This window comes from Rattus rattus, chromosome 9, assembly GCF_011064425.1.
Source record: "Rattus rattus isolate New Zealand chromosome 9, Rrattus_CSIRO_v1, whole genome shotgun sequence".
NCBI classification, from domain to species: Eukaryota; Metazoa; Chordata; class Mammalia; order Rodentia; family Muridae; genus Rattus; species Rattus rattus.
Genome location: NC_046162.1, coordinates 46,080,047 through 46,094,997, shown reverse-complemented (window position 1 = coordinate 46,094,997; position 14,951 = coordinate 46,080,047). Strand labels below are relative to the sequence as shown.

General features: G+C 45.4%; 1 protein-coding gene across 1 annotated transcript in view; it reads left to right on the top strand.

Annotated features, from left to right (window-relative positions):
• Shisa6 (shisa family member 6) overlaps positions 1-14,951 on the top strand; it is a gene marked incomplete at its 5' end in the record, with an annotated part of 295,916 nt that overhangs the window by 17,842 nt on the left and 263,123 nt on the right. The window contains one exon of the mRNA XM_032914165.1: positions 4,760-4,920. Within this exon, the coding sequence (XP_032770056.1) occupies positions 4,760-4,920 (161 nt within the window). The remainder of the gene's footprint in view (positions 1-4,759; positions 4,921-14,951) is intronic.

Here is a 14,951-nt window from a genome sequence, read left to right as displayed (position 1 = left end):
TTGCCGCGCCTTGCTCCCCCAGACCCTGACAGTTGCTGCCCATTCTTTCAAAGCTTCTTCAATTATTCCTGAGGGACCAAGTTTCTTTCCTGTGGTTAGAAAGTAGCTCAGTCCTTAACCCATTTCCTCTGGCAAATCCAAATTAATTAGGTGAGACCAGGATCACACATTTCAGAATTAGAATAATATTTATCAAACGCCCTGGAGAGTTGAGCGATTGAAGGTGGAGAGGAAGCAGAGCAAAGAGGAGGTCACTGAACTGAGGGGATGGGCAGGAAGAAGAGCTGGCAGATGTACCCTCAGACCTCTTGAATGTGGTAGTGGATGGGGAGGTGTGTGGGAAAGGCTGGATTCTGGAGAATGTTAAAGACCTGGTAGAGACTGGAAGCCTATGGCTGGTTACCATTCCATCATTCCATCGTGGAAATAGCATACATTCAGGAGGTCATATGCTATTATATGGGAGGTTTGAGAAACACATATTCCAGACAACCCACCTTTCCCACTTGGCTGGGATCCTAGCTCAATCCAGTCCATTGGGCCAGAGAAGATCACTCTGAACCAGTTTCCTGTAATCACATGGCCTAGGCACTGGAGGCCACAGCTCAGCGATATCCCAGTTATAACTCATTGTCAAGTTTTAGCCTGACTTCACTTACTCAGATCCACTGGACCTGCTGCTTTTTAAGGTGGACATTTAAGCAAGTCTTCTTGGGGGATGAGTTTCAGGAGCTGCCGGTCCTGGGAGATAGACAATGAGGTCAAAACACTCAGGAAATCCCACTTACACTGTCTCTATAGACAAAAGTATGACACCAGACAGAGTTTTATTCCTTTTTCTGTTACATCCAGGCAAGTACCAAGTCTTGAGGGACCATGGAGATTCCAACAGAAAGGACACTCACTTTAAGGTCCCTTAGACACTCTGTGTCCCCAGAACCTGCTGGCATTTAGTCTTGATTAGATGTTTGTGGAGTTAGCACCTAGTTTACACAGTGCAAAGCGGATTTCCCAGGGGTTCCTCACCTCACCACTGTTGATACTTGATAACTCTGTTATGATGGGTGGCCTGTCCTGCCCACTGTAGGATGTTGGGCCCTATCCCTGAGTTCCACACACCAGATGCCAATAGAAACTCTCTCCTTACTTGTCATGACAACCAAAATGTCTCCAAATATGGCCAGTTGTCCCAAGTTAGAAAGGAGGGGACAAAACCGCCTCCACTTAGGAGTAGAGTAAGTCCTCCTGATCAAAGGGTTTAGCCATGTGAATCCATTCTTCATGGACATCAGAGAAGTAGGGCGGAGTCTTGATGTTTCCCCCAGTATTAGCTTTAAGGAGATGACATTTCCCTAGTGAATTGTTCATCCTCACATTTCCAAAAGTACAAGTTTGTGTTTTTTTATTCTGTCTTGTGCAGCTGTCCGAATTATTTAAACTTTGTGTTTTATTATCATCCCCAAGGGAAAGTCTATACCTATATTGGCTCTTTCCCCGTGGGTTTACTCAACCTGGTGCTTTATATAGACCTAGGCTTTGGGGATGCCTCCTTTCACTCTGGGTGGTGTGTCTCAAGGCTCTCCCATGCTGTGGTGTCTATCATGACCCCTTTCCTTTTTATGACCAATTAATACTCTACTCTGTGGGTACAACACATTTTGTTTATCCATTCATTAACCAATGAGCATTTGGCTTACTCCTACCCCTTGGCCAGTTTTTCACGGCGCCTTTAACCTTCTTCACACACGAGTTTTAAGCTCATCTACTTTCATTTCTCCTAAAAGTAGGCTGGGCCACGTATTTGCTGTGTTCTTAGCATTTTGAGGAACTGTTAAACTGTTTACCAAAGGAGCTGCCCTATTTTACATCCCCAATAGCTAAGTGTGGAGAAGCCACATTTGTATCCTTGTTGGCCCTTGGCATGGACTTCCTGCTTGGTTTTGACTTCTGCAGACATATGCAAGGGCACCACAATGTGATTTTGATGGGCAGTTTCCTCAAGGGGTTAATAGTGCTGACACTTTGAAGACATTGCCTGTTTGAATCTTGTATTCATTTTAAACTAGAGTGTTTTATTGAAAGTTTGGATTCTTTCTGTAGTTTTTTTTAAAGACCTATTTTGTGTGTGTAAGTGTTTTGCTCAAATGTAGGTGTGGGAACCTTTTGTGTGCCTGGTACCAGCAGAGGTCAGAAGGACATCCGTTGGATCCCCTGAAACCGGGGCTATGGGTGATCATGAGTCACCACCTGCATGCTAGGAACTGAACTTGAGTTCTGTACAAGAGCAACAAGTGCTCCTAACTGCTGAGCCATCCCTCCAGCCGCCTCTCTGATGTTTTTACAAGCATTTTCTCCCATTGTGTGGGTTGTATCAGCTACCGTGAAGGCTTCCTCTGGGCCAGTGATGGATTTAATATCTCCATTTGTTCTTATGTCGCTATGTCTTTTAGACTTTTGCGTGTCACATGTAAGAAATCATCTCCAGATTAAGAAGCCACAATGGCTTACATTTATATTTTAGGCCTTTATAGTGCTTAGATTAATGTTTATGTGTAGAATCCCTTTGAATTGATTTGTATGTATAGTGTGAGATTAAGATCTAGCAGGGAAAACTAGTAACTCCTAGCCATTTTAAAAAATGTTCTTTCTCTACTAATATTTGAAAAATTTAAAAATTTAAAGATGTGTATTTTTAATTTGTATGTGTGCATGTGTGTGTGTGTGTGTGTGTTGTGTGTGTGTGTGACTGCATGAATTTATATGCACCATATATGTGCTCAAGGAGACCAGAAGAGGGTGTTGGAATCGCTTGGAATTGGAGTTTCAGACAGCCGTGAGCCACCCAACCTGGTTTCTGGGAACCGCCCCTGGGTCTGGTTCTGGGTCTGGAAGAGCAGTGTGCTCTCTCCTAACCGCCGAGTCTTCTTTTCAGCACTAAGTGTGGCTTTCCTTTTTCTTTCTTTTTAAGTTTTTAGACTATAAATGTAGAAGTTTGTGCTTGCGTTTTCAACTATATTCCTTTGGCCCATATGTCTATCATAATTTGCAATTCAGTCTTTTAAAGCATGAAAAGATGCTAGGAAGATGTCTCTAATAATCATAAGGGTGAAGATATAAAGATACCAAACTGGATGTGGCATTGAAAAGGATGCATGAAAGAATTCAGTTTTAGAATCAGGAAAGATCTTAAAGCTTGTCTGGTGCTCCACTGACAGGGAAAATTATTAAATTTCTGTGTCAAAGATTAAGATCTGTTGAAAGTCTGTGGCTGGTCATTGGCAGAGCTGAGAGACCTTTTTTTTTTTTGAACATTTTCTTCCTTCTTCTCAGGCCCTGAATGATGGCTCTCCAGACTGGCCCTGAACCCTAGGCTAGCTGAGTTTCCTTCACAGGATACTTGACTTCTGTTTGGCCCTCCCTGCCAGTTCAGCAGAGTGAGTGTGCTGGGTGGCAAGTGTCTGTTCTTTCTTTGACAGGCTGAGAGAACAGAAGGCCAGCTAGGGAAAGCACTTGAAAATGTGAAGTTGCTGTGTATGTGCCTCTAAATGATAAGATTGCCAACCTGAAGCTCTTCAAGATGGGTTCACTGTGTCACAGGCAGCACAGCAGGGGGGAGCCATTCACTTAGATACATCAAAGGGGCTGTGGTTGTCACTTCTGAGGGGGATAGAGCTCTAGAAATGGGGATAAGGAAAGCCGGAAGGGCTGGGATAGCTCAGATTGAAGGTTGGTGCCTAAGGGAGACTCTGAGAAGACAGAAGGGTTTTTGCCCCCTTCATGCAAAACTTGAGGCATAGAGCTTTAGCAGGAACAAGCATGACAGTGACAAGGAGTGCTCTCTGCAGTGGCTTGCCATGCTCTTCTGCTGCTCCCTTTGATCATTCCCCAATGTCCCTCTTTCCCAGGGCTAGTGGGTATCTCACATCACATATAATGAGGGATTCCTGTTTAAGACCTGGTGGCAGAGAGACTTGCTTTAATTTGTGAGTCCCCAGAGGACAGAAGCAGGCACCTTTCCACTTGTCCCTGGAGCGACTGATGCCTGCATCATGTAGTCCGCACTACATGCACGTTTGGAAGTGGAAGCTTGGTGTGAGTTAATCAAGCCAGAGCTCTTGTCCCCGAGTCTCCATTCTTGCAGTTTCACAGTGTCCCTTCCCATTCGTACATGCCTCATCCTCTAAAGTGTGTTTACCCTCATTGTCTGCCCCCATCCCTGCATCCTGTTCCTTATCTTTTAAAAGTCTGTCCTTCCTGTCTTGGCACTTAAGACAAGATTTTTCTCTAACAGCCGGGGCTGTAGGCTGCATGCTGCACTTCTGCAAGTCAATAACTTCTAACACATGCTCCATGACATATATTTTGGGGTACAGAGGTTGGGCCACTTGATTAATAGTAACCTCCTGTTCTTTATAAGTGTCAGCTTTTTCCTGTAGGGTCATTGAGACATTGTGGGTGCTGTTGTGTGATATATGGGTATCAGGAAAACTAATATTTTGAAAGAGCTTATTGTTTACAGGCATGGAATGAATTACAGAATAAGATACTATGCTCACAGCCTTTTAGGGTCAAGCCAACCTCTCCCCCTATGCTCACCTCCCAGGCCAGCAAAAGATGAGACTGTCTTTCGAGTGCTCATGATTGTACCTCTGACTCCTTCCATACAGTTTCCAAACTGAGTGCCTATGACTGTCAGCTTGTCACCTTGTGGTTGTGTGCACCTGCTCAGTGAGGCTCACTGTGCCCTTTCCTTTTCTAGGGCTCTGGCTGACATCCTAAGACAACAGGGACCAATCCCCATAGCACACTGTGAAAGAGAAACCATCTCGGCCATCGATACCTCTCCCAAAGAGAACACACCGGTCCGATCAACCTCCAAAAACCACTACACCCCTGTGCGCACAGCCAAGCAGACTCCAGGTAAGTGAGAGTTGCTCATCTCTAAGTTGTATCGATGCCGCGGAGAGGTTGTAGTGGTGCTGCTGAGAGATTCTAGTGACGTTTCTGCTGTGTCTGGGCAGGTTGTGGAGCATGGTGCAGTGGCGGACAGACAGGGCAGGTTTGTGTAAGTGTTTGGGGACTATCTTTCTGGGAAGGTTTGGTATGAGAGAGATTAGCTCTGGGACAGACAAGGACTGATGGCCCATCTCTGATTTCTATAGTGGCTGGGGTAATTCTCTAATGTGAAATAGAGCTTGCAGCTGCCATGGCAGAGTATGGTTGCCCATTTACACATGTGACAGGAAGGTCTGGCTCTGTCCAGAATGCCAGATGTATAAGAATAAAGGCTGCATTTGGATACAGAAACTGTTCAGCTGTTGGAACCCAGAAAGACAGGAATGGTACCTTCATTTTAGGGTGACCATTTCCTGTGAGATATAGAGTCCTTGGATTTAGGATGAAGTATCCTATGTAAGTAGGGAACTGGAGGATATAAAAGTCTATAGACCCTCAAACCCCTTATATAATTATATATGGATGGCATGGTGGTGATCCTCCTGTTTAAGTGGTTTCCAGATTCCTATCTAATACAATATCCACACTATGAAACTTGCTTGCTCTGCCAAAGGCTTTAGCAAATAATGAGGAGAAAAAGTGTGTAGTTGTTCAGTAACTACAATTTGGGCTAATAGCTTTGAATCCCGTTGGGTTGATTGGTGTGGCTGGTGGGACCCTGCAGTTGCATGCGTATCTGCAGATGATACACAGGGGCGCTGAGCTGCCTTTTGCTAATTTGTTTCCCCATCATGATAACCCTGTAAAGGCAACTGGGTGGGCTTTACTTTGCTTTTCTGATGAAATAGTTTAGGAAACTCAGTAGCTTGGACAAGATGAATAGAGCATACTAATAAGAAAGGAAAATCTGTAAATGCCAGTAATATATCGGGATATTGATCTAAATATTATTCAGAGGTTTTATAGGTATATTATTATTTATTCTTTGTAGCAATCTTGAAAATATTTATCTCCTACTTTATATGAGGTATGTAAAGGTTAACGTTTCCTAAGGTCACATGGTGAGTAAGAAAGCATCAGGATTCAAACTAAGACAAATTGATTGCAAACATCAGGATAAAAAGAAAAAAAAATTCTATCCTTCCCCAGTTAGGTTCATTACTGTAAACTGTCTGAATGGACAGCCCACTTACCAATATGCTTGGAAGGTTATATAACCCTGTGAGGATTATCAGCTAGCTTAGTCCTGATCTCACTCCCAGACACACAATTTCTGCTTTGGATCTGGACTCTTCGCATCTGTTACCCTAACATCTGCCACTTTATCCAGGTCTGAACTAAGCCTGCAATAAGGGTGTAAAGCCACCAGGCGGCAGTAGCTGTGCCCGAGTCCTAATTGTAGCTGAGATCAAATCTATCCCATTTATGCTTTAATTCTCCTGAATCTATCAAGTTGTTCTTGCCTTTAAGATAATAGTCTTAAATCTTTTGAGCATCTGATAAAAGCTAAAGGTATTCTCTGAATACGTATGCCTATGAATACAGACACATATACACCTAGCCAATAGTTTGTAGAGGATCAAAGGGGTCCACAGGCCCCTCCAAAGTTAGGTGTCCCTGCTCCACATGTAAAGACGAGTGAATTTTCTGGACAGAAGACTCCTCCAGGGCATTTTTCAATGGAGTACACTAGATCCTTAACATGGGAGCAGTAGAGGGAATCTTGGTAGAAGCATCTGGAACAGCGGCCACATACCGGGTTATGTACACATTAGAAACACCTAGGAACATGTTAAAAGTGCTGGTGTCCAAGAGCCATAGAGTAGGCAGGATCTCTATAGATGAGGCAGACATTAGTGTTTCAAAATCCTCCACAAGGTGGTTCTGACATGTAACTAGAGCGAAGAGTCACTCGGCCAGTTGGAGCCTGTCCCTGTTAGGAGCAAAGACACTAAATGCCCAAATGGCCCAACTTGGCTACATGTTGGAATCCTGTAGGAAGCCATAAAAATTAAGGACAGCTAAGCCCCATTCTCAGATATCACGACTTAATTGATTGTGGATGGAGGGTGTGGTGTGAACATAGGGAGGGTGTCTAAAGTGTTCCCTAATGCAAAGTTTGAAAACAGTTGGCTCCGGGGATTGCCTATTGAAAACTGTTCCTAACTTTAATGTTCTTGCCAGCTATGAGTATTTTTATTTATCTGAAGATTTATCATTTGAAGCCGGTCTTCCCCAAGAATTGTGCTTGTGACTGGAATTTCTGGCCACCCAGGCATCAAAGTGCCCCCGAGTGCTAGTTCTCACCCTTCTGTTCAATTTTCACTGTCTCATTTACAGACAGATTCAATGAACGGTCTTGATTTGTCCTCAAATACCCTCCACTGTTTTTTATATACTTTCTTCTGGTGAGTTGAGAGGGAAAGGCACTGCTTACATGACTCAGTTATGTTTCAAGAATCCCTCCTCGTATTTCTCAAATTACAACTCTCCACTTAGCTTTTTGGGACGAGAATGCCTGGGAAGTATTCTCAGTAGCGGAGCTGAAATGTACAAGCGATTTCACAAGCTTCATCTTCTATAGCTTGTATCAAACAGGATGCTCTTCCAAATAGCGGCTGTCCTTTGCCACACAATGTTGCAATTTGCGCAGCCGTTTAAACAGAACTTTTGGGCACACGTTCAAAGTGGAAATTTACTGTGATGTTCCCGCTCGTTAGATCAACCACCCACCAATTGTAGTAGAGTAGCTGAGGTCCTAGGGGGATATTAAGGAGGCAGGCATCAGAGCATGGAGTGGTTCTATCATTCAACATGCTGTCCTGGAACCAGTTGCCTGGCATCAGCTAGGAATTCATGAAACCTGTGGGGCCTTCAGTACCCCAGAATCTTACCTGCAGAACAAGGCTCTGTATGTTGGTGAAAAAGCTTAGCAATTTGAGCTTGAGAAGCAAGGAGAAGCGTGGGTATGCTTGTTTAAGTACTGTTTGTGATGGGTATGCTTGGAGTACCTTTGAGTACTGTTTGTGATCCACACCCTTCTGACTTCCTTGTAAGCGACTGTGGCTACTAGCTTCTACTGCTAAGTGGTTCCTGCGGTTTAAGATGAACCAGGTTGAGGATTCAGACAGACTCTGACCACAGAAAACACTCAGTATTAGCCATGAACACAGTGCAGAAGCATATGCATAGTTCCTGGGAAGCAGATCGAATGGATGAGGAAATGAAGAATAACGTTCTGAGGACAGGTGGAGTCTGCGGCGCTGTTGTCTGGCATGATCAGGGTTTGGAAAGTTGAACAGTCATGCTCCTTTGGTATGAGGACTGGAGTGGTGGTCCTTCAGTGATAATAGAACACAATAATCCATGCAGCATAAGTACTGTGCATTGAGCACTTGTTATGTACTGGGTACTCTGCTCAGTACTTTGTGTATAACACAATGGATCCTGTCATGTTCTTATGCTATTGAAACCTCTAATCTGTGAGTCTTTCACTTCTACTTTTCTAAGAAACATCTTCCCAACCTCAGAGGGAGCCGTACTTGAGCCTTGAAGATCAGGGAAGCCTATTTGTCCCCACTACTCCTCAAGTCTAACTGCTTGTGAACCCTTATTGTTCAACGGGTGGGCTACGGACCAGCAGCTACTCTCTGACGGGAGCTGGTTTGAATTCCTAGTTGTAGTTATACCATGGATCCATAAGAGTTCTTGAAAATATAATGCTTGGTTCCCATCATGAAGATTCTTATTTATTTCCTCTGAAGCAGGACCCAAGTATTAATATAATAATTTTCAAAATTTTCTACACCATTCATATGGTCAAAATTGAGAACCAAGTTCCAGAGGGGGACATCCAAATAGGGAGAACATCCTTTTCTCCCTATTTGGTGTGGAGTTCAAGGTCAAGACTAGGAGCTGGTTGAAAAGTTCTCTCCTGGTGGGTATGGCTGGGGATGTAGAGGATTCAGACCCTTGGGAGAGAGAGAGTGCAGGTCACTGTGCACCTGAGAGGAGAATTGTGGAGAGAAAGAGGCACAAACAAAACCACCAGAATTAACAGAAAGACCAGACAGGACTGTACCACACTCGGTATTCCAGGTCCCCAGAGGTCAGGGCCTAGAGGCTTGATATTCACAGAAGGAAGCCGGGAAGACCGAATGTGTTCACTTGGCTTGGGCTTCTCATAGAGAGCTTGTGTCTGGGGATAAGTGTGAGATGTCCTCTCTGGCAATAGACTACCTGTGAAATTCCAGAATTTTGCTCTCCACCTTCGAGGATCCAGTGAGGCATCAGCTCGAGGCAGTAAATATTCCCGCGGTCTCCACTGCTGTACACTGTGAAGGAGCACTTAGTCACCTGTTTAGTCATAACCACAGCCTCCAAAGGCCAACTAAGGTCAACAACAGGATATGATGGTTGGTGTCTAAGGGACTGAGATTAAAGACCCAGTAGTGACAGGGGAGTGATTTGCCAAAGTTTGTCCCACCATCCTTGGGAGCCTGATATGAGTTCCGTCTGCCTTCTGCTTCTCTCTATGGCCTCTACTTATGCTAATTTCCTTGACAGCTTTGTTTTTTTTTTTTTTTTTTTTTTGTGTGTTTTTTTTTATGTTTTTTTTTTTTTTTTTTTTTTTTTTTTTTTTTTTTTTTTTTAGACAGAGAGAGAAGAGAGAGACACAGAGAGACACGGAGAGAGACAGAGAGAGTGACAGAAAGAGGCAGAGAGAGGGAATATATATATATATATATATTATAGAGAGAGAGACAGAGAGACAGAGAGACAGAGAGAGAGACAGAGACAGGGAGACAGAGACAGAGAAAGACAGAGAGAGATGAGAACTTTTGGTTAGATTTTTGTTGTTTGCTTAAGTTTGCTTTATTGAGATCATCTCTCACTGTCTTGGAGCTTACCAGCTAGGTTAGGCTGTCTGTCCAGCAAGCCCCATGGATCTAACTATTCACCTCCATGCCCAGTGTTGTTTGTTTGTTTGCTCGTTTGTTTGATTTTGTTTTCCATGAGTGCTGAGATGGAACTTAGGTCCTCACACTTGCACTGGCTTCCCTATCCCCACAGCTCTTGTTCTGTATATTCTGACCTCAAGGTATTGCCCCTCTCTGTGACATGACTCTGAATGTCCTAGCAGCAGACATTTGGGAGGTGACATCAGTGTTCACACGGGTCTGTGTGGACCCCTCACCTGTTCGCATCACCTGCTCTGCTGTCTCCTGAGAACCTGCCCCAGCTAAGATCACTTATGTGCTCGTTTGTTTCCAGCCCATTTGTTTCCATTCTCCATCAGAATGTAAGTTACATTCTGTATAGGCAAAGACTTAATCTCTTTATCACTGCGCTGGGCTCCTCAAACTAGGCAAGCGCTCACAGTCCTCTCCTCCTCTCTGGGCCGATACAGCTATAGGCTGGGAGCTTTGCATCTTTGGCTGGGCTCAGAGAACCTGTAACCCAGGCCGCCCACCTACTTTGCTCACCCTCTCTCCCCGGGAGGTGTCCCAAAGTCTCTTGTCTGGGACAAGCTTGGGACTGACTATGAAGTTAGAAAGATGTGCTCTGCCCTTGAACTCAGGGGAACATCTGGGCACGCTCTACCTCTTATCTGGGTGAGAGGTAGGCTCTTCTTTTTAGATCAGTCATCTGAAGGAGCAAGAATGTTTTGTTCTGAGTTGGCAGCCTCAGACATGTTGGGGTGGCTGAGGTTGGTTATCCTAACCTGGCTCTGGCCAGAGAGAAAATGGAAGCCCACAGGGGTCACCTGGGTGGGAGGCAACACCAGTATCAATGTGAATACCAATGTCCAGGATATTAGGATAGCTTTTGGTGTGAAGGGAATGCTACCTTAAGTGTGCTTTGCCCAGGGTGTTGGTCCCAGCAGACATGGCTGGTGAGCATTACATATTGACGTTGATTTTTTTAAACCTCTTTTTATTTTTCAATTATTAAAGTGTTCGAAGGCAAGTGTAGCTTAGTGATTCACATTTCATTCCATTAAAAAGATCTGATACAAAGGCCCTCAGTACCTAGCCTCCACCTGAGTTCAAGTATTGGCAGTGTATAGATTTATAACTGGTGCCGGTTGTAGATTAGTGGAGTCCTGTGTCCACTCCACCACAGGGCGTGGACTATTCCAGGAGGCTGGACGTGGAAAATTTGCGCTTACCCCATCCCCCTGCCACTGGGCAGATGTTGGGCTGTGGGAAGCCGCTGGACACTGCTCCGGGGCTGGGGAAGCGTAGTCTGAGAGCAGGACACAGCCAGAGCTGGCTTGGGGATCCCTAGGCCTGCAAGGAAGCCGGGGCCATCAGGTTCTCAGGCTCTTGGGCATCCAGGTGCCACTGGGATGCCGTGGAAGAGCTCCTGGCTTTCTTTTACAGACATCTCTGTGTCTCAGTTTCCTGGTCTGTAAAGTAAGACAGTAGAATACACTCTCTACGTGTGTCCTGAGGCTCGAGTGCTTTACTGACTTCTAGCACAACCCTTAATCACCAGTCCAGCCCCAGAGTCCAGCATCCATGAGCTGTGTACTGACTGTTCAGGAACTAAGTAGGAGACCAAAATCTCTACCTTTGTGTCTGAAAATCTACTAGGTCCCCAGGCACAGCGTCAGGTAAACTGGGAGTCCCAGGATGGTGTTGAAGAACAGGCACATCAGGGCCTATGGAAACCTGATGTGTTCCTCTTCTCCTGGCCATGAGTTGCAAGGTACTGCTGTAAGCATTCACAATCCTGCCTGGCTCGGAAAGCTTGAGGACTTTTTAAAGCACCCCCGCTGGCTGACTTATTTTAATCTTGAAAGGACTCTATGAGCCAAACACTACCGTGCCAACTTCATAGGGGAAGAAACGGAGGCTTGGGATAGTAGAACCTTTTACTTGTCTGTGATCACGTAGACAAGAGGGGCTGTACTGTCCTATATAAACCGAGACAGACTGGCCCTAGAATACAAGCTCTGATGAGTTACAGAGGGGCACTGGGGCCCATTCCAGTAGTGGGAAACTTGTCTTGTGGCTGAGAATCTTTACTGATTCTGGTGGCCCCATGCATGGGCCTGAGGCTGCGTGGAGGACATCCAAGGGGGCTACTGTTTGCTCAGCATAGAGTGATGTTCTCAGTGATCCCTAAAGCAACTCCGTGAAGGCCTTGAGCAGGTAGAGGAGTAGCCTAGGCAGTTGGTGACCCTGGAGCCCTATCTGTGTGCAGGTGCTATGCTGACGCGTTTATGTGTATGCTATCTTCCTGGGAGATGAACTGCAGGAGCATAAAGGGATAGGGTTTCCCATCCACAGGGTCCAGGATCTAGGTAGGACATAACTCCTGTCTGGACAGTAATGTCTGGAACTCACTCTCCTCATTCACACTTCCTTATGGTCCTGGCAGCTCAGACAGAACTAAAATCCCCATCATAGTCCTTCGTGCTGTGAGCGGCAAGTAGATTCCTACTTTGTAGTTCCATGTTGCCCCAAAGCTGTCTTTGTACGGCAATACCAGGGAGGGAACATTGTTCTAGTTTATTTCTCTGCTGTGAGAAGCACCATGACCAAAAGCAACTTGGGAAGAAAAAGCTTTACTTGGCTTACAGATTATAGTCCGTCAGGGCAGAAACTCAAGGAAGAAACATGGAGGCAGGAACTGAAGCAGAGGCCATGGAAAAGTGCTGCTTACTGGCTTGATTCTCCTTGCTTGCTTGGCCACTGTTCTTATACGACGGAGGCCACCCTGCCCAGAGGTGACAAAAACCACAGTAGGCAGGATCTTTGTGCTTTGATCAGTAAACAAGAAAATGTCTCATAGACATGCGCACAAGCCAATCTGATGGAGGCGATTCCTCTATTTAGGTTCCTGTCTCCCAAGTGTATTAAGTTGACAGCTAAGATTAGTTACCACAAATAGCCTTACTCAGTACAAAGTGGCTTTGGAACATTGATGCCCAGGAGCTATCCAGACCAGCCATGCCCATTTCGTCTTCTTTTCCAGGAATGTCACCCTGTTTGGCTGCTGCACAGAGTTGGCTACTTGGATAGGAGTTACTTGAATGCTAGACCCCTGATCGTTCCACCAAAGAATATGCTGAGTGGAGGCAGGCAAAGTGTAGTCTCATTCTGTGTCCCTGAGAAAGAAGATGCTCCCTGAGATGTCCAGCAATGACTCTTGAAGCAGGGGGATTTAAATATGCTCCAGATGTCCCCCAAATGAAGTGTGGGTCAAAGGGCATGCCTAAGCACCAAGGACAGGGTTAGAATTCTAGGTCCCTCCATGAGTTGGCTAAATGAAGGAACCAACAGAATGTGATGTAGTGGTGAGAGTTTGGAACTCAGGTAAGGACGTGAGGTGTAGAGGGCACAGGAAGGATGGTAACTACTGGGGCTCTGAGGCTCTCAGTCTGTGTATATTGCTATAACAGAATACCAGAGGCTGAATAACTTACCAAGAAAAGAAGCTCCTTTAGCTCCATGTTCTGGAGATTGGGAGGTTCAAGAGAGCAGTGTAAACATCTTTATAGTCTGGTAAGTTCTTGTTGCCTCCTCAACTCATGGCAGAAAACCAAGGATGAGTGGATGTGTGTGGAAAAGAGGAAAGAACTGCCGTGAGATCTAGCCCAGTCCCACAGATAAGTCATTCAGACATTTAGACCTAGACACCTCCCACTGGACTTCCCCTTCCAAATAGCCACCCCAAGGAGGTAGAGGTCTAAGATTTAAACTTGGGATGCATGCTTACAACTTCACAGTGGTCAGTGTTTTTGAGCAGGGAGAGCCCAGCCTCTAGCCCGGTGGCCTTTAGAGGTCTTTCTCTGCGAGGCCTATCACATGCAGAGTAAGGATATTTGGGACTCGGAGGTGATGGAGTTAGCCACCTGAATCCAGGCAGGAGCCATTCATGGTGTGTAGAACACACATTAACTGTCATGAGCATGAAAAGATACATATCACATTTTAGCTCATAAACTTACATTTAAGACCTTATCTAAACCATATATGTCATCAGCCGTACTGGTACCCCATCAGAATCACAAGCCATTAGCTCCAAGCATTCTGAGGAAGGATAGGCATCATCACCACCAGCAATACCATCATCAGCTCCATTAGGAGCAAAAGCAGCAGAAGGATTGAATGGGCAGGAAGATGCAGGAGGAATCACTGGATGATGCTGAACTAAGGACAAATCCTAGAAGGGAGGGAATGCTTATGGGTCTAAAGTCCTGGAAAAGAAGCAGTTGTCATTTTCTGTCAACAGACAGTGTTTGAAGAATTAGGACAAAGGCCAGGAGGGAACTGGAACTTTGTGTACTTTTGGAGAAAGCTGCACCGGTCATGGTTTGTCCCCTCTGTAAGGGAGACACATGAGTGTGTGACACACGACAGTGGGAGCAAGTGAGGTTGTACCCTCCAAGGAGACTTAAGAGGGGAACCTTATGATGACCTATGGTGACAGGCTTCTAGAGGAAGTGACCTAAGGACTGCATCTTCATTAGCTGTATATTGACAGTCAGAGAAAGGAGAGGGAGGACCTTGAGGGACATTAATACCTTTGTTCATTCTGAGGCAACTTGGGTGCCTTTCTGGGTGTTGGGTGGACATGAACAAAAGTTCCAAGTCCCTGGCATTTACCCTAAACTAAACTCACAAACATGTAGCCTAAAGCAAAATCATGACAAGTATTTTGAAGAGTAATTGGGTTGGAGGCAGTAGAGAGTGATGGGAAAGGCAGAAAGAGCCTTGTCTGTGCGAGAGAAGCTAAAGCATGAACCCAAATGAAGGAAACACCTGTGACTGTTGCAGAAAGTAGGCGGAGACACAACGTTGCCAGTAAAGATCAGGGATGGAGGCCAGAGAGGTAGGGCTTGTGCATCACACCAGAATCTTGGGACTCCTTCTGGATACAATGGGATTCCATTGTAGGGTTCCCAGGAGTGCTGGCTTCTTGACCATGGATCCTAGAGGGTCAGAAGTGGCAAAAAGGGGATGGATTGGCTGGAAAGGTGT